The sequence below is a fragment of the Protopterus annectens genome, chromosome 7.part0 (assembly GCF_019279795.1).
Source record: "Protopterus annectens isolate FY-2018-M chromosome 7.part0, PAN1.0, whole genome shotgun sequence".
Lineage (NCBI taxonomy): Eukaryota > Metazoa > Chordata > Ceratodontiformes > Protopteridae > Protopterus > Protopterus annectens.
This window is the reverse complement of record NC_056739.1, coordinates 781,567,800-781,593,645: the sequence shown is the minus strand read 5'-3', so window position 1 is coordinate 781,593,645 and position 25,846 is coordinate 781,567,800. Positions and strand designations below refer to the sequence as shown.

Here is a 25,846-nt window from a genome sequence, read left to right as displayed (position 1 = left end):
AAAACTTTGTAGAGTTATGTGTAATAAATACATGTTTCAGTGGCTGTTTTCCATCTTTCTTACCCTTCCCTGTGTTAGTACACTTCCCATGCTTGAGTAATCCATGTCACACATCATGCAAGGTAGAATAATAGATATGAATTTAACACAACTATACCAATGCTTACTTTTATTATTGTTCAGTTCATATGTATTTTGCTCATAAAAGTGAGTGAAACATATAAAAATACTCTCGGAATCCCTTTTTTCTTTCTTTAGCTTATCTATCCAAAATGTTAAATATAAAGAACATTACACATCATAACTTAACACGCATGAACCGTGCTTAAACATAAATTGTAGTAGTCTGTGTCACACTGAGATTCTGAAGTCTATTAAACTCCGCAATGTGATGCAATTTCAGTCAATATTTAAACTATCTGTTAGCTTATTACTCAGTTTTTTCCATTAGTTATCATCCAAAGATAGTTTGTATCCTTGAATGTCGTAAACCTGAACACAGCGTCTCCCATAATGCTGTAGTAAATCAGCCTGACATCCCAAACATTCAGTAACAGGATGTGCTTTGGAGTGAGGAAAAAGAGCAGCCAGTTATCGTAGTGTATTAAGGCATCGTCTATTGTACATAAACTTCATTACACCAGTGGAAATGGAGACAGCAGTTCAGCTTGCATTTTTTTTCTTTTTTGCTTTCAGAATTCATTAAAAACATCCAGCTGCAGTATTGTCTTTTTCAGGGGTGCAGTCTGAAGCAGGTGTGTGACAAAGATGGTGTGGTGCAGGACTTGGTGTCACCTTTTTACACCGTTACACACCTCAGTGATGAATAGTTTGACTTTTCCACGTACAAAATTTGCATAAACTCGAAAGAATTCATTCAGTGTTCTCACAGTCAATAAAGAGTGTAGAGAAGATTCTGAAGCAGCAGCATCCTGTGTGAACAAGAACATTTATGTGTAAAAAAAAAAATTGTAGATTTTAAATACATGCAATTAATACTTCATATATGATTACTATTTTGAAAGTATTCCTACCTCTAGACAGACTGATAAATCACATGCGTTAAGAACTCTTTTATTGTTTGTAAATGTCCTATCCTACCTAGTAGGATGTGACCAACAATAAAGCTGTGTAGTTTGAAATATGTGATACCTGTTACTTTATCACTATTTCCTATGACAGGCTGAAATTTACAAACGATGTAAAAAGTGTGACACTGCTTAGCACTGCAATATGCCCAGCAGAAATGTTTTTGGAATCATAGACAGGTTTAAAACATGGAAATGTGGCCTAGCTGGATCAATGAAATGATGTGTAAAAGTATGTAAAATAACATGTCGCATGCATGGAACTTCTTTATAGACACTTTTAGGGGACATAACTAAGAGTGTGCAGACACACTAACATCTGAAGACAACAGCAGTACACACTAACACTTTGGATAGCATAAGGTCTAATGGCAATGAAAAAGCAGTGCAGTGTACATTTTCGTCATAATGGGACCACAACTGGCTAACACAGTGGACAAATACTAGGAGAGAGAGAGGGAAGGGTTAGAGGGAAATGGTCACCCCAGGGAGCACATAAAGCACAAAGATCAGATGAACTGTCTTCCAGACCCATGGTATGTTGGCAAACCCCCAGTGAGTTCTTCAGCAGATTAATACCTGGTGCAGAAAAGACAAAAGACTGGAAGTCAGCAATTGTAATGCCATGGTATAATGGGTTTACAGAGTAATCTGTGAAACTACATGCTGAATCCTATGTTTACTTGTCTTTACTGTAATACTTTCTTGTTTCAAATTACTTTTATTGCATGAAGTGCCAGTTTGCACTGAAATGCAAGTATATCTACTTGGTTTTTTTTAAAACCCAAACTGAGCCTAAAAATGGTCCATTGTGATAAGTCCCCTACACCAGTTAACTGTTTAAAGTAAAGAAAGAAATGGGAAGACGGTTAGCATTTCATTTATTTATACATTTGTTAACCAGGTAAGTACACTGGTCCAAAGATACTTTTCAGTCATGACTTGAGCCAAATGGCAAACAAAGACTTGAAAAGCATGATACAAAAACAATGGTGATGAACTTTAAATAAACAGCATAGAGAACTATAACAATGACATAAACAGTGTCACCAGTCGTAGAGAACTATAACAATGACATAAACAGTGTCACCAGTCCTAGAGAACTATAACAATGACATAAACAGTGTCACCAGTCCTAGAGAACTATAACAATGACATAAACAGTGTCACCAGTCCTAGAGAACTATAACAATGACATAAACAGTGTCACCAGTCATAGAGAACTATAACAATGACATAAACAGTGTCATCAGTTATACAATAATAAGAATATAAGATAATAACAGTATAATCAATGATACAATAATGAGAATATAATTAGTAAAACACTGTAGGAATAGAAAATTGTCATAGGTTTATCCATTTTATGAGCTTGTTCAGAGAGTGCTACTGGATATAGTCTACCTGGATGTCAGCAAGGGTTTTGCTTTGGTCCCAAAAAGGGGGCTAGTAGAAGAGTTGCCAAAGGTGGGACCAATGCAGAGGAAGTGGATAACTCCATGGATGAATGGTGGGACTCCTAGGATTGTGGTGAGACAGATACTGCCTGGAATTAGGGAAGTGAATAGTGGAGTACCACAAGAGTCTATTATTCTTCAGTGTTTTGTGTGAAATATATCTGAGGGAATGTAGAATAGGATCAGACTTTTTACTGAGGCCCCAAAACAGGTGCAGTAGTGGGAAGTGGGGAAATGTTTAGTGAATGATTTGTTGGCTGAATAAGTGGACCAAATCTACAAACGAATGTAAAGTACTGCATTTAGGCCAAGACAAAATCCAGTATAAGGTATCGGCTGTTAAATGTTACAGATGGCAACAGAGGAAGAAAAGGATCTGACAGTATTCATCACATCTGGATTGGACTACTGGGAACACAGTCAGGGGGCAGTGGCAGCAGCAAACAAGACATTGGAGCGTATTCCTCAGGGAATATTCCAGAATCAAACAGGCAGAGCTTCCACCATCTGGAACCTTGGCCAGACTGGAGCCTGAGTACATGGTGCACTTCTGAAGGTCATATTAGGAATAGGATTCATATTACTGTAAGGAATTCAGAGGGTCAGTAGAATGAAGTGGGGAAAGATTATGACCAGAGGCTAGAGGAGTTAGAGGTCTTCTCCCTTTAGAATGGAAGAGATATGGGGCATGATACTGGAGGACAAAATCATGTCATCATGGAATTCTGAAGGGGTCATTCTCAATGGGAGGGACAAAGGAGGGGTAGAGAAGAGGGTGCAGGCAGTAGATTGTAGAGACTAGCTACTTCCTGGATTTTTTAAAGTATTGTTAAACAGAGAGGGTTGTGGACCCATGGAATGAAGTATCATAATGAATGGTGGGTGGGTAAACCCTTCAAGAGAGCATGGGACAGGTAGGAAAAGGAGAAGGGGAAGGCAGGATCAAGGAGAGGAAGAGTGTTAGGCATTGAAAAGAGCAGACTAAATAAGACTTGTCACCTTTTGCTGTGGAACAGCTGCAGAGTGACATAATATGAGGACTGGTTGAAAAGATTTGCAGTTCTGGAGGTACCATCACCCTTTTACTCCCATGGACAGCAAATTTAGTGCACCATCCCATGTACAAATAGGCCAGCCATATGAATGTTGTTTAGGTTGTACTGATTTAGGGCTGTGGGAAGTATATTATGACTTTTATTTTACATTGTGCTTTATGATTCCCATGGAAAGAGAGGAGGCCAGCCACAGATGTGGTGACAGTTTATACCTGTAATGCTTTCACAGTATGGTCTCCTCCATCCATCTGGTGTTCTTATCCCACTTTGTAGCCCTTCAAACTTCACTTTTCCTGAGCTGCTTCTGGTCAAGGTGTTTATATTTTCTGAATGAACAGTGCAGTTTCTCAAGGTATCACAGAGGCTTTCTAATTATTCTGTAAATTGAAAGCGTTTTTGTTTTGGGTGAAGGTCAAGCACTCAGCCTACATAACAACTCCAGTGCAGAGTACTCAGTAACCCCACTTCTCATTATGAGTCTCTTATCAATTCATAAAGAGGGGTGTAAACTGAGCCATTATAATTAATTGCTCATTTAAGCAAGCTTCACTGTATAGCCAGCCCTCAGTCATTCATCCATCTCCCATAGTAACCTAGTACAGCAGTGATGCCAGGATGGAGGCAGGGCTCTATGATATACCTGGCAAAAAGCATGTTATGTAAACATTTTTAAAAAAGCATTAAGGAAAAAAAACATATGAAATGCTGTTAGCTATAGCTGCACAGGACAGTTACAATAGCAAGTTGGACCTGTTGGATGTTCGCATAGTGCATGGAAACATTTCTGTACATGGGCTATGTTCTTTATTACATAATTTCCTTACTTATGGGATGCACATCTGACCAGCCTACAAATGTTTAGGCACCTTCCTCACACGCTATATATTCAACCTGTGACCTATGCACAAGACTATTTGCTAGTACTTAAGGGATGTATGAGCATGAAAATCCTCACAACTTTCTTGTCGGCAGTTCACGAATAAAGACTTTGTCAATGTTAGTCTGTCTACCATATGGTCAGGTCCAGCTACAAACCTTTGTTGGCAGATGAGTACCCCATTGGTAAATCTTTGTCCTTACTGTTGAAATTATAAGGACAACTTTATTTTTCATGTTAGGAAAGATGGAGAAATGCATAGCAGTCACCAAATTCCCTATACAGACAAACATTCTCAGTGTCTTTTTTTGTTTAGGTACTGAAATTGATTACAGAGACTGTTCTGTTTGTCAGTCATTTATATCTAAAAGAATTAGAAGCCATCGCAGTGCTATAAAACATTATATTGATAATAAAGGACTTCAGACTTTAGCTTTTGTCAAGATAGTTTCTGAGTTATCTTCCTCAGATGCTCACATCAGCATAAAAAGAAAGTTACAAAATCAAAATAGGCCAAATCTCAGGAGAATCCTGCCTTTTTAGTTAAGTGTTTTAAATGTGAGGTGAAGGGAGTCTTATCATAGACTACTGGATATGTTAAAGATACTAAAATAAGCAAGTACTTTTTCTTGTAAGAAATACAAGCTTTACACTGTAACAATATATGAAAGTCTGGGCAGAAGCAAGTTAAAGTTAATATAATTTTGTGATGTTGGGCTACTGGGTGGGGTTGGGTGTTGTAAGAGTTTATCAGTAATATTATATGTAGAATTAAGATAACTTCCTCTCTTTTTACGGGGTGGATGTCTAGATTAATGTCACTGGTTTAAGATACAGATACATTTTTAAGCAAATAAACTTGAAAAATAAGACAAAATTATGAAAAGCATGGAAAATGGTAAGACTTAAAAGTTATTAGCTATTTTTACGTTAGCAAACAAGTTATTGGCTATTTTTACATTAACAAACAATCTGAGTGGGAGTCATGAAATCTGTAGATGCAGACAGTTGGTGATGGGAACTCTGAACAGTGTGTTTAGTGTGAAATTTACAAGAGATCCTTTCATGTATCTACAGAGTTAGCTCTTTTTTCAGTCATTGCTGACTGATTTTACTTGGAAATGAGCTGTTTGCAGGTTCATGCAATTAACCCTGAGAACTCTTACCCCTTAGGGGTATCATGTAATTGACATTTACAGGTACAATGGCATGCACTTTCCTGAAAAATAAAGTTTGAAACTGTAGGAAGGGAGGAAGTTATATACTTAGTTGCCTTCCGAGCAGCCATAATACATAAATTCATTTAATATAATAGTGATTTTTTTTATTTATTTAAAGGCAGCCTGGTGCTCTGGTTTCCTTCCACATTCCAAAGACATGCAGTAGGTGGAATGGACAGTCTAAACTGGCAATAGATGTGAGTGTGTGCATGAGTGTGTGGTGTGGAAGAACAACCATGGCAGGGATAGCCACCTGGCAGTGTGAACCTTGGCTCTATATAATTGTCACAGTTGAAGTGACATCCCAGTCCCATGTGCAGAAATGGGGAAAAAGGGGTTGTGAATGGATGGATTTAATGGTAGCCTGCACACTTTTTATTCTAAAAGTTAATGTTTACTGAAAGCATGTAAGGTGTTTTTCACATCTATGATGATACTAGAGACAAAAAAAGAACAAAACAATCAGAGTAAGTGTGAACACAGGCTGTAACATGTTCTTAAGCATGGATAGCCATAATTTTAGATTAGGTAATGCCAGTGCAGTCTTTGGTTTGGGGCAACTTCTATTTGCTGGGTTGAAACTTTATTTGTTGGAAATGTACGTAGCTTTGTGTATGCTTTAAGTTAAAAGGGGAAGGTGGTGGGAGGTTCTGAAAAATGTAGTTTTTTGTTGGTGTTTTTATTGAAGCATAAGTCTTGGAAATGTGACATAGTTTCAAACAGAGATGAGAAGAAGCAACTGTTTAAGAGATTGTCTGCCAAGCAGTGTGTGTGTGTGTGTGTGTGTGTGTGTGTGTGTGTGTGTGTGTGTGTGTGTGTGTGTGTGTGAGTGTGTGTGTAAGCCAAAAGTTGTAAATGTAAATTCAAAAGAATTGCCATGTATAATAGATTAGAGTAGTAGCTTTCTGTTAGAATGGTTATTCTGTCCATATTATCATGAAATGTAAATGTCATTAGAGATACATACAAAAAAACAAAGAGTATTGAATTATATTAAGAAATAGAAATATAGGGTACATATAGTAGTGTTGCAGGAAGCACATTAGGATAAACTTGAGGATTTGAATTTGTCAAGGATTAGATTTCAGGACTGACATTTAGCAGAATGTTAGGGACAAAGGAAAGGGGGGTGAAAACTGCTTCCTAGAGTGGCTCTAATAGTGATAAATGAGGGTATTAAAATAATTATGGATTTATGGTAGTAAGGAAGTTGTGGCAGGAGAGGAGGATTACACTGGCATATATTAATATTTCACCAAAAACTGCTGATGTTAATATTAACAGAATTTAGTGATTAATCAGTTTTTGGCATGGAATATTTATGGGTGGAGACTGGAACTTGATTTACAATAATGAGGATGTATCAGAATATCTAGAAGGGTAAGTATCAAAAAAGAATCTATATTTCTGAAGTTATAAATAAGAATATTTGGTATGGAAGATGTGAATTCGGAAACAAGAAATCAGAACTGACATATTCCCCCAGGTACAATAACTGGGCTAGAGTGGACAGACATTATATTTCTCAGGAGCATGTGCATTTAATTGAATGCTGTGGCAGAGCTTCAGTAACGGTTTTAGATCATCCACAGATAAAAGCTAAGATAAAACTGCACTGGCACTTTCCTACTTAACTGAGAAAAGAGAGAAATTGAAAGAATGAGTGATGAAAAGTATTTTAAATTTGTTAGTGAAGAGAGAAGTGTCTTTAGAATGGAAAGCTAGTGAGTGTGATAACATGATAACATGAAAATGGAGTTTAAAACAGGGCTGGAGTGAGAGAGAGAGAGAGAGAGAGAGAAATGGGAAATAAATAAGAGGAATTATTTAGAAGGGCTGAAAAAGTTAAAGTATTGCAGAATAACAGGAATCTTCCACAACAAGAAGAGGATCAACTGCGAGTGCTAATGAAAAAATAAGGAAATATTTGGAGTATATACCTAAAAAGGTTGCTGTTAAGCGGTTATTTTTGATAACTTCAGAGAACAAAGACTTTTAGCACAATAACATAGGCAACAGAAAGTGTTGTCACCAAACATAAAGAATCTACAAAAAGAAAAATTAAATAAGATCTTAAAGAGATATTAAGGATTTTGAACATTTTATGAAAATCTGTGTAAAACAGAATAATTTGGAAACCAAGAAATGCTACAAATTGAAATGTTTATTAAAGATCTAATTATGCAAAATTTAGAGGAACACAAGGCTGAAAATTTAATAGCCAATTTAGGAAGAGATAAAAATAAAAGTGGTGCTGGGAAGTGTCAGGAAACAGACAGTATTCCTGTGAAAGGTGGGAGGGAAGAAAGTGATAAAGATCTGGAAGGTTTTGCTTAGCAGTATTTTAAAAATGGGGAAGCACCTGCATCTTGGAAGAAACCTGTGGTGGCTGTTTTACCCAAAGAGAGTAAATGCCCTTCAGACAAAGCTTCATATACATCCATTTCAGTTTTAAACCATGATTATAATCTGTTTCTGTATACTAGTGAATATAATAGCAACGTTGATGCCAAAATTGATAGATATGGATCATTTGTGGTTTTGTGGAAGGAAAAAAAAAACATTTGACATCTCTAATAGAACAGTGATGATCCTGAGGGAAACATAATGTAAAAAAATGCCACTCTTCTTGGGAGATCTTGACATAGAGAAAACATTTGTTAGTGTCGGCTGTGATTTTATTACATTGGCAGTGGCAGCATCTGTATTCCCGGATCCAACCATAGAGTTAATTAGGATATATGAGGGGTTGGATTGAAGAATTAAGGATGGAGGGTTCTTCACTGATGAGATATGTTTGAGTTATGGAACAATGCAGGGGTGTTCTTTTGTTTCCAATTTACTTGCTTTATATTTAAAGCTATTGGTAAAGAAAATAAGGGACTCACAAATTCAAGGATATAAATTATATGATTAAAAATATTAGCTTTATTGTTAAATATTATGTCGTATTTAAAAGATCCAGAAAAGGTCAAGTTGGTGTTGTGGAACATTTTGAGATGGCTTCTAGTCTTTTCAGGATATGAAATTAGTTAAGATAAATCAAAGGCTGTTGTGGAAGACTATGTAGCAATACTTGAATTGGTTCAGCAATATCCTTATTTATGGGGACATGAAAATATGAAGTATTTAAATATATGAATTAAAAAGAATTCTGTTATAGCAGGTAAGGATATGTGAGAAGAGACTATATGTGTGAAAGACAGTGCAAAAAATAAGAAACTAGAATCTCTTGATTATAGGTAGGAAGCAAAGCAGTGGAAATGCTTTTAGTCCCTTTAGTTTTATGCTTAGGTTAGGCATGTTTTATCAACCAGAGAAGCAGTTGTGGATGTTGATACAGTTTTTCTTGGTTCTCAAAACAAACAATAAAGAGTTTAAGGAATTTATATGTGATGAGAAAGTGACGTGCCTTACTTAGGATATGTTGCTTCTTTCCATAGAAAAAGGTGATTTAGGATTATTTGATTTGAAGGGATACTTTACAGCTACACAGTTAAGACATATATACATAACACTGGCAGAAGGTTATAAATCAAGGCATACCTGTCAACTGTCCAGATTTTTGTCTCAAGTTTTCAGTCTGTTCCTCATAAAATTTGTTGTTTATGGCAGGTCACAGAGGATCACTGATGATTTTAGTCACTAAATAATGACATACACTTGAGTTTCAGACTTCATATCCTTCATCAAATGCATTCCAACACAAATTCTGTTATTCTAGCAACTTTCTAAGTTCATAAGAGCGATATTTAAAATCTGGCCCTATTTTTGGGCCTTTGTCCCCCCATTATTTTAGGGGTTGTGTAGATGTCCTGTTCTAAAAGGTTGAGGTATGCATCAAAGTGGAAAAGGATGATAATGAAATGGGTAGGGGTGTTTAATAAGGAGACAGCTGGATTTTGGATGTACGATCTTAGGGAGAATTTCAAAAAACATGCACGATATTATTTTCATGCAGTAGCAGAACGTTTTCTGAGAACTAAGCCTACATTAGAATGGACAAAGAAGACTTTGCCATTAGGGATGCCTGCAAGTTGAATTATTGAGAATAGGCAAGATGGAGCTGGAATTTACTAGAGAAAACCATCAAAGTAGACAAGGTATTGGAACAAATAACTAGAGAGTTAAAGGTAATAGAGCGGTGTGAGGCCAAGCAGAAATTTGAAATGCAGGTTAGATACGGGCTTCCTAAACAGGGATTAATATCAGAGTATAAGCAAAGAGAAAGGTCTAAGACATTCCTAAGTGAAAACCCAGCTGTGGTAGAGTTTGTTGTCAAATCTAGAACAGAAGTTGTTAAAAAAGGAATTAATCGTAGGGCATATAAAATATTGGGTATTTGCGTATTATCGCAACCACATTCTCAGCGGCTCACTGCTAATTTCTGGCTGCCCTTCAAGCTATCGTTTTGTTTGGGGAAACCAGCAGGCTTCTGAAAACACGTTTTAAACTGTATGCTTCTTCCTCATCCTTTTTTTTTTTTTTTTTTTTTTTTTTTAGTTGTAAGTAAGTGAAACACACATGTAAATCAGTAAAAACTGGCAACAGGTCAAAAAAGTAACTAAAAAAAACATATGCCAAGAGCCTGGAAAAAAACACAATGAAGCTTACGGACAGGACGACTTAGTCAAGCCTAATAGTTGTTGATTTAACATTGTAGTCCACAGAAATCCACAGGATAAAAACGCCAAGGAACAAAGCTTTTCAGCTGTTAAAATAGTTTAATCCAAGCATTTGCTTCACAGGAAAAAACACTGAAATCACACTAACGCTCCAAATGCAAGTACGTTTTCGTTTCAAAAACTTCCTCAGATGTCTGCTGGTAACTACATCCGTGCATATATATATATATATATATATACATCAATTAACATTTAAAACCACCAATCTCATGCTGCATAGTAAATGAGGTATAATTGAAAATTATGTCATGAAAACTTTTAAAGCACATTCTAAATGCCTTATTTCTTGCATAAAAAGTACTATTGACCTAATTGTACTAATGATAACAATCAAATATCATACCAGTTGTCTAAAAGTTTGCAAACTCTTTGATCCAGTCACGTTTATTACTTTAATTTAAACTTTAAAATCTCTAAAACCTTTTAAAACCTCTTCTAAAAAAATTTTTAATACACTGCCATCTTGTGGAACAAAGTTGAACTACCATTTTCTATTCTAAAGAGTGTATGCTTCCTAGGAATTTCTCTGACCCCAAAACGTATATGAAATAACTGTTGTAATCTTGCTTACAAAATTCAGAGCAATACAGTAATAAGCAGCTATCCATGTTAATACAAATATGTTTAAAATCTTCATGTTAAATAAATAAATGAATAACGTGCAAAATTGCAAAATGTAAAATACAAATACTTTAAAAACATTGTAAAAACACTTTAAAAATTCTTTCATTTCTTGATGTCAGTGTTTTTCATCATCTTATGTTGAAAAATATATTGTTGAAATACAAGCTGAGATAGCAATCCTGACATGGAAATTAGTTAATAACTTAATAATTAAGTAAAGGAAGAACATTAGATTCCTGTTTGGGATCTATAATTTCGCAGCTCTTAATTGGAGGAGGGGGGCAATGGAAATACTTTGAGTGCCGGATGCTTGTTGGCTTGCAACGTAACTTGCCACCAAAGCTCACGGTACTCAATTCTTTCCTCCCATAAACCACCCCAACATCATATTTCACTTTTTCCAGTGCAAAAAATTCATAATATGCCTGTTCACATTGTAACTTATGTTTATAGAGCGCATTACTCTCTTTTTTGTTTTGTATCTCTTAAATATGCTCATAAATTCTTCTTTTCAACTTTCGTTCCGTCTTCCCAACATAGAAGGCTTCACAGATTCCACAGTTTGCCAAATATACTATTCCTTTGTCCTCAAAGTTACTGTATTCTTTCCCCTGGAGTACCAATTGTCTACTTTCAAGGAACACTGTTTCCCTGTTTGTAATATATGGACACTGAGCACAGTGTCCACATTTAAATGTTCATTTTCTTCTTTGGTTTCTGTTTCTAAGGTTCCCTGCTTCATTTCTTTCTAACCAATTCTTAAGGTTGCACCCATTTTTGTAAACTATTTTAACATTTTTATTTTTTATTTGGTCTTTCTTATAAGAAACACAATGGTTAAGGAATGGAAAAGATTTTCCACTATTACAGATATAGACCAAATAAAAAATAAAAATGTTAAAATAGTTTACAAAAATGGGTGCAACCTTAAGAATTTGTTAGAAAGAAATGAAGCAGGAACCAAAGAAGAAAAGGAACATTTAAGTGAGGACAAAGGAATGGTATATTTGGCAAACTGTGGAATCTGTGAAGTCTTCTATGTTGGGAAGACAGAACGAAAGTTAAAAAGAAGAATTTATGAGCACATGTACAAGATACAAAACAAAAAAAGAGACTAATGCGCTCTATAAACATAAGTTACAATGTGAACAGGCATATTATGAATTTTTTTGTACTGGGAAAAGTGAAATATGATGTTAGGGGTCGTTTATGGGAGGAAATAGAGTACTGTGAGCTTTGGTGGCAAGTTACGTTGCAAGCCAACAAGTATCCAGGACTCGATGAAAGTATTTCCATTGCCCCCCTCCTCAAATTAAGAGCTGCGAAATTATAGATCCCAAACAGGAATCTAATGTTCTTCCTTTACTTAATTATTAAGTTAACTAATTTCCATGTCAGGATTGCTGTCTCAGCTTGTATTTCAACAATATATTTTTCAACATAAGATGATGAACTACACTGACGTCAAGAAACTGAAAGAATTTTTAAAGTGTTTTTAGAATGTTTTTAGTATTTTGCATTTTGCTATTTTGCACGTTATTCATTTATTTATTTAACATGAAGATTTTAAACATATTTGTATTAACATGGATAGCTGCTTATTACTGTATTGCTCTGAATTTTGTAAGCAAGATTACAACAGTTATTTCATATAAGTTCTGGGGTCAGAGAAATTCCTAGGAAGCATACATTCTTTAGAATAGAAAATGGTAGTTCAACTTTGTTCCACAAGATGGCAGTGTACTCAAAGTTTTTTTAGAAAAGGTTTTAAAAGGTTTTAGAGATTTTAAAGTTTAAATTAAAGTAATAAAAGTGACTGTATCAAAGAGTTTGCAAACTTTTAGACAACTGGTATGATATTTGATTGTTATTAGTACAATTAGGTCAATAGTACTTTTTATGCAAGAAATAAGGCATTTAAAATGTGCTTTAAAAGTTTTCATGACATAATTTTCAATTATGCCTCTTTTACTATGCAGCATGAGATTGGTGGTTTTAAATGTTAATTGATGTGTGTGTGTGTATGTGTGTGTGTGTGTGTGTGTGTGTATGTATATATATATATATATATATATATATATATATATATATATATATATATATATATATATATACATGGATGTAGTTAACAGCCCACATATGAGGAAGTTTTTGAAACGAAAACGTACTTGCATTTGGAACGTTAGTGTGATTTCAGTGTTTTTTTCCTGTGAAGTGAATGCTTGGATTAAACTATTTTAACAGCTGAAAAGCTTTGTTCCTTGGCGTTTATATCCTGTGGATATCTGTGGACTACATTGCTAAATCAACAACTACAAGGCTTGACTAAGTTGTCCTGTCCGTAAGCTTCATTGTGTTTTCTTCCAGGGTCTTGGTACATGAAACACACGTATATTTTTATCAACATAGTTGCTACTAAATGACTGAGTTTTCCAACATCCAAACTTCCCTTTTTTTCCTAGAATGTTCTGATGTGTACCTCATATTTCTCGGGTTTTTCCTGATAACATGTTGGCTTTTCTGGCAGGTGTTTGGAGCGAAGTCCCTAAATAATGACACATCTTTGAATGTACACTTCATATCATTAAAAAAATGCATGATAACACAAACCATCTTATTCTAGCACTTTCCCAGTTTATAAGAACAATGTTTAAAGATCTTTTGATTATTTGTGATCATCTACCCTGTCCACCACCATTATTTATGTTTTTGTCCAGATTTCTTGAAGTCGGGGGTTTTGAGGTATGTCTAACAGTCTTGCAAACATACTGCTGTCCATCAAAAAACAGGAAATATTTGAAAAGTCCCTTGTCGATGTTCTACCTCCTGTTGGCATTACCGTTAGGGGCCGTACCAGCATCTTTTTTAAGAAATATGTTTTAGTATTTTGTTAAAAACGACAATTCACAACATGACTGGTTACAACAGTAAAATGACTGCCGTGATCAACGGTGTCACATAACAAGTGGAACAGTAACTAATCTGAAAGCAAAGTTGAATATCAGCAGGATTTTCCGTAGGAAAAATAAATCTGAAGTAGCTAACTTAATTTGTGTAGCAACCTATGGGTATTGGATCCGACCCAGCAGTTTTCAACAGCTTAGATCCGAGCTCCTAGCTCCTCCCCCTACCCATAAACCCCTGCCAACCCTGACTGACCCCAGATCTAGTTTGCCGCGTTTGTTGTCAGGAGCTGGGTTTTCGAGCTCCAGGCTTGGTCGTTTAGTTTGTGAGAAAAACAAAAATTTTATTTCATTTCTATCCCTTTAGTATGAGTGTAGTGTGTTTAGATCCCTTTGGTCTGTAAACCCTAGTGTTAACTCTTACTTTAGTTATATTTTTCCCTCCCTCTCCCTCGCTGGTTCGTCAGGGTCTGTGTGCGTGTGTTGGGGCCTAACAAGTGTGTCCTCCTTAGCTTAAAATGTCTGAGGCCCCAAAACCAATCTTCTCCAAATGCACTGAGTGTGGAAATAAGCTTTCACCGGCTGATGGCCACACTCGGTGTGTTCTGTGCCTTGGGGTTGGACACCTTTCCTCTGGGTGTTCCATCTGTGCGGCGTTCAACCCCAGGGCACTTAAGGACCGGAGATCCAAGCTGATCCTGGCGGGTTTCTTGCCCCTGGATTCAGCTTCGGCCTCCGGTCCTACCTTGGCTTCCACAGCGGCTTCGGCAGCGGCCACTCCTGCCTCTCTCCCCCCGGCCAGGACTCAACCTCCCGCTGTAGGCCCGGAGGAGAGAGAGGCCAGGAAAGACAAAAGGAGGGAGAAGCACCACAAGCGGAGGGCCGAGGCCTCCGCATCGGCCCCCCCCCCCGGCTTAGCGGTCTTCTCCCTCCAGGGCTTCCCGGTCTCCTCCCTCTCGGATCCGGTCTCCCTGTTTTTCACCGGGTCCTGAGGAGGAGGAGACCCGATCTCCTTCGAGGTCATCGAGGCGGCACTCCCATCCCGCCTCGGTGCCTTGTCGAGATCCACTCGCAGCCTTTCCGATGCAGATTTGGACCGGATGATGCGAAGGTTCCTCCAGGCCCAACTGCAGATGGGAGTGCTCCTGCTCCCCCCCCCTCCAGGGGGGAGCTCGACCCCTTTCTTTACCCCGATAGCTCCTTCTCTGTCCCGCTTCCCGGGTTCGGAGCCTTCGGAGCCGGGCAGCCTTGGAACCAGGGGTGGGTCAGCGCCGACAGTCTCGGGTACTTCGGTGCCGACGCTTCCCTCGAGCCTGTCTGGTCCGATTTTGTCGGATCCAAGCTCTTGGAGCCGAGGGCTGAGCTTCGGATCCGAGGGTTTCAGTATGCCTTCAGCGCTATCCAGGTCGGAGCATACTGGTCCGTTGGATCCGATCGCTTCAGCGCTGGCCCCGGTCTGCCTGTCGGATCCGAGTGAGGGTCTGCTCTCGGATCCCAGAGAGAGCGGCTCTCCCTCGGCGTTCGACGTGGTGGAGAGGGCTCTGTCGACTGCTTCCAGGCTCCCGGTCCTTGCCACGGCTACACCCCGCACTCCTCTGTTGGGTCCGACTTCCATCACCCGGCCCCAGGGACAGCCTGCTTCAATGTCCCAGGTCGTTCCCTTGGAACCGGATGTTGCTGGTGAGGCCTCCTCGGACAGCCCCCCTGAGGAGATCCCCCACAAGCGGAAGTGCAAGAGGAGGCACGTGGACTCCCCTGAGTCCTTGACTGAAGACACGGATTTGGAGGAAGGGGAAGGCTCCCCAAGGTCACCCCCCGAGGATGTCTCCTTTGGAGACATCATGGAAATGCTCAGGATCAGAGGTGGGTGGTCTACCCCAAAGCCGACCTCGGATGAGTCCGTGTTCCTGGAGGCGTTTGAAGCAGGCCCTTCTACCTCTTGGGTGTCCCCTTCGGCCGACCCCCTGGTGGACCTGATTGCCACCAGGGCGTGGAAGGAGCCGGACACTGTGGAGCCAGTCCCGAAGCACCCTGACAGGATCCTCAGTCCCCCTGCGGATAGGCCCCATTGGAGCAAGGGTCCCCCGGTAGATGCCATGTTGGTGGTGGCAGCCACTAAGAGGGAACTAGCTCAAGAGAGCCCCTCGGTCCACCCCCCGGGCAAGGAGTCTCGATCGCTGGACCGCTTAGGGAAGCGGGTGTTTAGTTCAGCGTCCTTCTCGGTTAGGTCTCTGAACTATATGGCACATGTTAATCAACTGCAGCAGGATCTCATTAAGGAATACGCCGCATCGCCCCTGGAGTCCATGTCGGCGGAGGACAAACAGCTGTACTCCACCCGTATGGCCACTCTTAGGTCCATTTCCAATACCTCTATGCGGATACTATCCCATGCCATGGAGGGAGCCGCTAGAGTCAGTGGAACAGGCCTCGTCATGAGGCGCCAGGCCTGGCTCCGGCATTGTGATTTCGCAAAACCCTTCTCGGGGCACCTGGCAGCTTGCGAGTCCATCACAGCAGACCGCTGGGTGCTTCGCATCATATCCAGAGGTTACCAGATTCTCTTCTCTTACCCCCCTCTCTTCCCCAAGCACCTCCCCGATGTCCCACCCGATAAGAGGGAGGCCACAGCTGCGGAAATTCAGCAGCTCCTAGAAAAATGAGCCATCCAACACATCCCCCCAGACCAGCTCGGATCGGGTTATTACTCCAGGTTCTTTTTGTTGCCAAAAAAGACGGGGGACAAGGCCAGTCCTCGATCTCTCCCTCTTGAACCTGTCAGTAACCAAAGAGAAGTTCCGGATGGTCACTCTTCAATCCATTCTCCCCTTTTTACGGGAGAATGATTGCTCTATAGACCTCAAGGATGCATACTACCACATTCTCATGGACAGACAATCCAGGAGGTTTCTCCGCTTCCGGCTAGGAGCCGGTCATTACCAATTCAGGGCTCTCCTCTTTTGGTCTCACCTCAGCCCCCAGGGGGTGTTCACCAAAGTGTTAGCAGTGATAGTGGCCCTCCTGAGGCTCCAGGGAATTCAGGTTTTTCCGTACCTGGACGACTGGCTCCTGACCGCCCCGACAAGGCATCTACTCTGCACAGCCAGGAACTATTTTCTTTGCATTGCTCCCTGGCTAGGGATCACAATAAATATGGACAAATCTTCTCTCACCCCAACTCGGGTCATAGATTTTATCGGGGCCAGGTTAAACACAATCAATCTTGTAGCCTTCTTAACCCCAGAACGACTTTGAACCCTGAGGCTTCATGTGCGGGCCATCCTTCTATCTTCAGCTCCTCCTGCGGAATTGGTCCTGAGGGCTCTAGGCTCAATGGCAGCGGCAATCAACTTTTTGCCAATGGCACGTCTGAACTTGAGGGTCTTGCAATGGACCCTCCAAGTCCAGTGGTCTTTTCGTCACTACCCTCTGAGTCATCCCATTCCCCTCAGCAGGGCTTTCAAGAGGGCTCTCGCATGGTGGCTGCAATCTCCGGACCTCCACACGGGACGCCCCTTCTCTATGGCCCCTCCCCTTGCCACGGTGACCACAGACACCTCTTGCCTCAGGTGGGGGGGGGGCACTCTTCGGGCAGGACTGTCCAAGGCACGTGGAACAACACGGAGACCTCTTTGCATATCAATGTCCTAGAGATGAGGGCAGTGCTGTTAGCGTTGCAAGCACTTCAGGACCTTCTTCCTGTAGGGACGATTGCGATCCAGACGGGCAACATGTCGGTTGTCTGGTAAATCAACAAACAGGGGGGAACCAGGTCTTACCCACTCTGTCGAGAGGCCATGAGAGTGTGGGAATGGGCGATCTCCACCAACCGTTTTCTCATTGCAATGCACATTCCAGGACGGTCCAACATCCTGGCAGACAGATGTCACACCATCCTTTCCCCTTACGAGTGGTCTCTCAATCCGCAGGTAGCAAATCAGATTTTTGCCAAGTGGGGGCAGCCCTGTTGCAATCTTTTCGCCTCTCCTTCAAACACCAAATGCAGCAGCTATTTCGCTTTAATTCCCCAAGTCGGGGAATCCCCGATAGACGCTCTGGTGCATGCTTGGCCTCCCGGTCTGCTTTATGCTTATCCACCTCTTCCCCTGATGCTAAAGTTTCTACAGAAAGCCAGTCGGTTGAGGAGCAGGATAATCCTCATTGCCCCATTCTGGCCTCGTCAAACCTGGTTTCCTTACCTTTGGTCTCATCTGGTGAATCCTCCTTGGAGTCTAGATCCCCTCCCGGATCTGATTTCCCACCCTCTGGGTCTCCCAACCCTGAACCTGGTCAGTCTCAAGCTCACAGCTTGGCTGCTCCAGTTCCACTCGTGGCTAGGACTCCCGGCATCTCTTCTCCAGTCAAAGCCATTCTAGTAGCAGCCCACAAGCCTTCTACTAGGAAGATTTACAGTAGCAAATGGAAACGTTTCTTGATTCGGGTGGGACGTCAAAACTTGGATCCCTTCACTGCTCCCTTACTTGCTGTGTTAGACTTCTTATCAGGACTGTTTCACCAGGGGGCTAGCTGTTCCACCGTCAAGGTTCAACTAGCAGCTATCTCTCATTACCATGTCGGACATGATCTGCATCCCTTGATCACTTCAAAACTGTGCAAGACCTTTCTGAAGGGCACCTTCCTGCTCAGACCTCTGGTAAAGGAAGTGGTACCTCTGTGGGATTTGACGTTAGTGCTTCAGGCCTTGACAGCTTCCCCCTTTGAGCCTGCAGCTTCAGTGGATCTCAAGTATTTGTCTTGGAAGACGGCCTTTCTCGTCGCCATCAGTTCGGCTAGAAGAGTTTCTGAAATTCAAGCCCTTTGTGTGAAACCCTCCTATCTAACCTTCCACAAGGATAAGAGTTTACCTCAGGACCAATCCCTCTTTTCTCCCTAAGGTTGCTTCCGAGTCAAATATCAATCAGTCCATTAACCTGCCAGTTTTCTTTCCCAATTATCAGAACAAAGGGGAATACAAACTACACCTTTTGGATGTGCATAGACAACTTCGATTTTATATTCACAGGACATCTGGTCATAGGCAAATCCAACCAGTTGTCCGTCTCCTTTGCCAAAATGAATTTGGGTAAATCGGTATCTAAAGTCACATTGTCTCGATGGATCTCGCAATGTATTCTTTTGGCTTATGAAAATTCTGGTAAGCCCGCACCTCAGGGAGTCAGGGAGTCCGTGCCCACTCTACCCGATCTATGTCCACCTCTGCTGCCTTTAGATCCAGGGTATCATTAGATATTTGTTTGGCTGCCACTTGGGCCTCATCTCATACCTTTATCAACCATTATAAGCTGGATATTATCTCCAGAGGGAGAGCATCCTTTGGCTCTGCAATGCTCCGGAACATCCTTCCATGATGGCCGCCCAAGGTTCAGGTAGCTGGGGGCTCTGTCCCATAGGTTGCTACACAAATGAAGTTAGCTACTTCAGATTAAGAAGTTATGTACTCACCATAATGTTCCATCTGAGTAGATAAACTTCATTTGTCAGCAACCGTCCCCCCCTCCTTCCCGCTGACCTTTGATTGTTCGCATTGTTGTCTTCAGAGATGGTCTTTGAAATTGATCTGTCTTTAGCAGTTTTTTTTTTGGGGGGGCAAACTTGATCTGAGGTCAGTCAGGGTTGGCAGGGGTTTATGGGTAGGGGGAGGAGCTAGGAGCTCGGATCTAAGCTGTTGAAAACTGCCATCTCGGATCCGAAGTCTGATCCGATACCCATAGGTTGCTGACAAATGAAGTTTATCTACTCAGATGGAATGTTATGGTGAGTACATAACTTCTTATTATGATACAGTGCCACTTGCATGGTGAGTAACATAATAGTTTAAAACATGACTGTGTTATCAATATCCGTATAATTTGTGTTACAAGCATTAGTCCGTAAAAAAAAAAAAAGTTGAATTTCCTTCCCAAAGCAAATGATAGCTTGAAGGGCTTCCAGAATATGCGAGTCCGATCACTAAGAATGTGGTTGCGATAATACGCAACTAACAATTATTGCATAACTGTAAGAATCAATCATAGGAGGTTAGAAAAGAAAGGGAAGAGAGAATGGAAAAACAATTTACAAGAGAGCCATGGGAGGGGATATGTACTGCTCCCAGGTATGCAACAAAGTCCGTAAGATTTATAATTTTTGTTTGGAAGTATTTTTGTAGGAGTTTTTATTCCCCAAGCAGACTTAAATTTCTCTTTAAGCAGAGAAATGTAACTGTGAACATACTTTTTGGGAGTGTAATGAGTTAATAAATTTTAAAAACACATTACAGAGTACTTTGTCAGAAATTTTAGGTGAGCATAGCTATGGAAATGTTTCCTTTGAGTGTGGGCACAGGATCTGAAATACCTAGACATAATACTTACTAAGTTTAATACTTTTGCCTGGCAAAACAAAAATTACTAGAAAATGGATGCACTTAGAATTGTAAAGGAAATAAAAAAATGGAGGTGGGATCTTCAGAAAAGAGAAGGTGCAGAATACATAGAAATATATGGAATTTGCTGATACAGCACATGCAAAATAATGTCCAGGAGGAGGAGGGAGGTTTAAGAGAAGGAAGGAATTGAGCAATTTATGCAATGTTGGAGTGAATGATAATTATTAAAATGTACACTGGATGAAAACAATGAGAAATATCACTGTGGATACTTTTCTGTTAATCTTTTTACATATGTCACTGTTACTTTTGTGATTTAAAAAAACAATTGTAAATTCTTACGGCCTTTCAGTTTTCCCAGTTTCTGCTCTCCTTTTGTTTCTACCTCCTTATATGATGAGGATGGTGGTCTCCTTCAGGGAAGAGTTTTTTTCTGACTCCGAGACCGAAGGCCTTGATTGTACTTCATAAATTAATTCATCTTTGGGTTTTGATTCAAAGGAGAATGACACCCTGTTTTCTGACTCCCCCCATGAAGAGCGTACCTTTGGGACACTGTTTATATGATGAAGGAACAGTTTAAATGGAAGTGCAAGCAATTATCTGATTCACACAAAGCTAGGCGCCTAAACCCTCTGCTCTACCTCCAAGTTTAGAAACTTTGGAGGATACCTTTATGTTAGCTTCTTTGTCTCCAGATTCCTAATACCAGCCCTTAGGAAGAAAGATTTTATAAAGAACTTGAATCTCACAAGTAGCTATATAAAAACTCTACTTCTGATCCTGCTTTTATCTCCTTGAATTAGACAGTGTCTAAACTGCTACCTTCCACCAATGCTCTACCTAACTATAAGGATAATAGAGCCATGAACAGATAAAGTAAAAATGTTTATGCATCGGCATCGTCCACCCTGTCCTTTAAAACATGTTGAGGTGTTGTAATAAATGTGGGTATGATGCAGCTATTGCCTCTTGTACAGCAGCTGCACTGCCTCATTTCTTAAAAGATACGATAGCTGAGGCTTCATACTTTCCCAGATAATGTGAATGTCAAACTACTGCCTGCTCCATTACACAAAGGTATCTTGTTTGGCAATTTCTCTGCAGAGCTTTTCAACAAATTAGAGAAAAGGGGTAAGATTACGCAAAGGTTTAAGCAGTTGCTTGTTCCCTATTTCTAAATTTCATAGAAAGTATACAAACAAATGTGAACTATTTTTCCATAAGCCCTAAAAGGTTTTACAACAAAAAGTTAAGAATTTTCTAAAAGGAAATGTCAAGATAAACCAAAATCTGCCTGTAAAGGACCAACAGGATCCTTTTCTGATATAACTAATAACCTTTGACTGACTGCTACATTGAAAACTGCCCCTCTTCTACCTTAGCCATCCACCTTCCAAAACTGCAGAGGAAACTCTCTTTCCTTTCTGTTCTATTTTGGAAGCTCAAAATCACAGACTCTTGAGTTTTGGTTAAAGTAGAAAACAAATGCAAGCTTCAATGGGACTTTCTTTCCATTCCTTCATGAATCCCTCAAGTCTTTTCAGATTAGCAACATTTCATCTTCCCAATCATTTAACATTTAATTCTTCAGGGACGCATAGAATCTGCTCCTCCCATACAGATAGGGAAAGGATTCTACTTCATACTTTTCCAGGTTCCCCCCCAAAAAGAGGAAACTTGGAGACCTGTTTTGGATTTTTCCAAGTTAAACACCTTAAACATTCCAAAGTTTAAAATGTTCTTCTTCTTTTGGCTTTTCCCGGTTAGGCATCGCCACAGCGGATAACCTGTCCGCTCATGATTGGCAGTGGAGTGTTTACAGTGTCGAGTTGCCAGCCCAGCACCCAACCTTCCACAGAAGGCACACACATGCACGCACTCATACCTAGGGCTAATTTAGTGTCCAATCCACCTACAGCATGTCTTTGGGATGTGGGAGGAAACTGGAGCATCTGAAGGAAACCCACGCGACCACAGGGAGGACATGCAGACTCCGCACAGAAGGCACCCCAGATGAGGATCGAACCGGAGAGCCTCTTGTTGTGAGGCAGCAGTGCGAACCCCTTAAGATGTTAACCTTCAAAAATCTTTTTCCTCCCTCTTCCTCCATCAAACATTTTTAATTAATTTATATCTAAAGTATGCTTTTCTGCATATCACTGTTTACACAAAACACACACTTTTTTAAGATTAACTGCACTGGGTATCATTCTTCAGTTTAGTTTGTCTTTTGGATTACCTACAGCCCCAATGGTTTTCACAAAATGTTTAGTACCTGTCATAGCTTTTTGCAGGCTCAGTGGCTTCCACATCTGTCCTTACTTGAATGAGTGTTTGATTCAGACTATTTCTAAAGGAGAAACCCTTAAAGGCCCTACACTTTAAAGCCAACATAACTTTTCTCTTTGTTTTACTCTAAATTTCAAGAAGTCAGCCCTAGATCCAACACATTTGATTTTTTTTTTGTGTGTGTGTATGTATCTGGGGCATCTTCTAGACACTGTCAGTGTGATGGCTTTTTTACTTCTATACAAGGATCAGAGCTAATGTTGTCTTTTCCATCCATTTCTCAACAGGTGGGTCTTTGGATCCGAGTCAGAACAGACTTCATCCACTTTCAAGCTTTGGATCCAGTGCAGTGCTCCTCCCATTATGACAAGCAAGTTAACTTAGATCTTGTACTGTACTGTACAGACTTGAGTATTTGGTGCATTTGGTGCTCAGGTGTTTTTTGGGAGTCAAGTAAAATTCTTTGTTTTTTTATTTCTAACCTCTCCTGTAAGTTCCTTCCATATTCTTGGTTCTGTTCCTCCCTGTGAGATATATATATATATATATATATATATATATATATATATATATATATATATATATATATATATAATTTGGTCGACAACCAGTATTCAAGGCACTTAACAGGGATTTGCCACCCTCCTCAATGTTGTGTGACCCTGGAGTTGATATATATATATATAGTTAGGGGGGTGTGGGGGCGAAGCCCTCCACCTATTTTCATTTAAAATGTGTAGTTTTTCTTGCATTTTCATGCTTTTAAATGAAAATAGGCGGGGGGCTTTGCTGCCCCACACCCCCAATGTGGGGGGATGTGCCCCCCCAACTATATATATCAACTACAGGGTCGCACAACATTGGGGAGGGGGGCAAATCCCTGTTAAGTGCCTTGAATACTGGTTGTCGACCAAATGAGCTGTCGACCAAATGAATGTCGATCAAATGGTCTGTCGATCTTCTGAAGTAGACCCGTATATATATATATATATATATATATATATATATATATATATATATATATATATATAAAATATTTTTCTAGCCTTACAAAAAAAAATCTGTGCTTTTTTGTCCCCTTTCCTGTTGGTCTTCCAGTCTGATGCCTTTGGGCACTGCTTTTTCTCTTTCCTTTCTGTCTCCCTTGTTATCTTTTCCTTGTTGAGGAGTGTTTTTGGTGTTTCACTGTATTTTATCTGTAGATACAGTGATGTTGGAAAATCCCTTGGATTTTAAAGTGTGTGGCCTGCGGCCAGGAGTTGGCAAATTCAAATGCCATTTGAAGTGCATCTGTTGCCTAGGGGCTGCACATTTGGACTCTGAGTGCAGTATCTGTCAACCTTTTAGACATCGGGCAGTTGTTAAATGCCATAAGTTAGTGTTGGATGGACTTTTTCCCTGCTTCTGCAGGAGACAGTATCCTTTGTTCTTCCTCTGGGTCTTCTGTCTCTTCTCCATTGGTTAAGCAACTGATGACTGCAAACTAGGAGCCATAATTGAAACTCCTAACGATGTGGACAAACTACAAAAGGGCCTCACTGAGACAGATACCTGGTGTCAAAACCATGGCCTGAAGCTCAATGCCAAAAAGTGTATTGTCATCCTCTTTGGTAAAAACTCTGTACCCATGAACTACCACATAGCTGGTAGTCTACTTAATGCCGAAAATGTGATGAGACCTTGGGACACAGGTGGACAGTAGTCTCTCCTTTGATAATCACATTGCCACAGTGGTCAGGAAATCCTTCTATGTGGCTGATCTCATCACAAAAGGATTCTCATCCAGAAAAAAAGAGGTCATTGTTCCCCTCTACTCATCACTCATTAGACCCATTATAGAGTACAATGCCCCTTTTGGTATGTACCTCACAAGACATGTACAACAACTGGAAAGACCACAGAAATACCTCACAAAGAGGATTACTGGCCTCAAACAGATGCCCTACGCAGACCATCTCAAAAAACTACAGCTTTACTCCATCGCATATCGCCTACTCAGGGGCGATCTCTGCCTAACATACAAAGCTATGTCAAACCCAGAGCTGTTGGACATGCTTCACTTAAAGAAATCCTAATTCCTCTGAGCTACACGCTCTAGGGACCTAAACCTTGTCACCACAATAAACAGAACATGCTGGAGGGATAGATTCCTGTCCCAGAGACTTCCCATACTCTGGAACAGACTACCTATCTATGTCAAACAGAGCTCCTCATTAGCACTCTTCAAGAAAAATCTTGATGATTGGATGGGAAATAGGAAATTCACCCCAGGGATCACTTCTGTGGCTCTGCTCAACAGGGGCACAGGAAAATAATTTTCTTGGGTGGCGAAATCTAGGGTACATTTTTTGGCTAGGCTTATATAGGCCCTAAGGCCAATAGCCTAGTACCTACCTATGAACCTATGAAGCCAGCTGACAGTATCAGGTCCAAAAAGTCCCAAGAGAAAAGAAAAAGGGAGTGGAAAGACAAGACTGGCCAAGAAAAGATCTCCAGATCATTCTCCCTCCTCAGCTCCAAAGCTAAGAAAGTCTTTGGATCCGCTTTTCCTCTTGGAACCGATCCTTATTGGATGGAGTACTCCACCTCTTCTTAAGCCTCAATTTTCTCCAGGACTTATATAACCCAGATTGAGGTCTTCAGTTCTTCAGAAAAGGATCCCCATGCCTTCCTCCACTGTTTCTTCTCTCTATTCAGTCAAGTCATGCGGGAGCCTTACCGAAGCAGACGTGGATAGGATAATGACGAAGTTCCTCTGGACTCAGGTCCAGCTGAGATTCCCCCTGGCTCCAGCTACTGTTGGATCCAGAGGACTATTTTTTTTCCCTCTCAAGTGGTAACTTCTTCCCTGATCCATCCAGTAGTTTCAGAGCAGTTAGATCTGAGTTTATCTCAGGGTTTGCCTTCCTTGGAGCAGAAGACCTTGTCATCTTCAACTCTGATGGTTTCTTTGATTCGGTCTTGCACCCAACTACCTGGGTGTCCACAGGGACATTGGGAGGCTACGCATTGTACTGATTTCAGTACAACTTATTTAGAAGAGGGGATAGCTTTTTTAATTAAAAAAAACAGCGTGGCTGCTTTAAGTTACGTTTACATACCAGCCAGTCGGAATTGAGCTCAAATACCAGCTAGTTGGAATTACATCATCACGTCATGTCCAGCTGGTTGGCTGCGAGCGGAAAATGTGCATAGCTAATTGCAAATGGATTATCGCTGTGGAAGGTGAACGGATTATCAGGTAAGAGGTTCTTGTG

General features: G+C 40.5%; 1 protein-coding gene across 2 annotated transcripts in view; it reads right to left on the bottom strand.

The window, feature by feature from the left end:
- Positions 1 to 141: 141 nt before the first annotated feature.
- Positions 142 to 25,846, bottom strand: part of EPO (erythropoietin) — a 357,290-nt gene continuing 331,585 nt past the window's right edge. For both annotated transcript variants that reach the window (XM_044077307.1, XM_044077308.1), the window contains exon 5: positions 142 to 932. In XM_044077307.1, the coding sequence (XP_043933242.1) occupies positions 792 to 932 (141 nt within the window). In that variant the 3' untranslated portion in view covers positions 142 to 791. The remainder of the gene's footprint in view (positions 933 to 25,846) is intronic.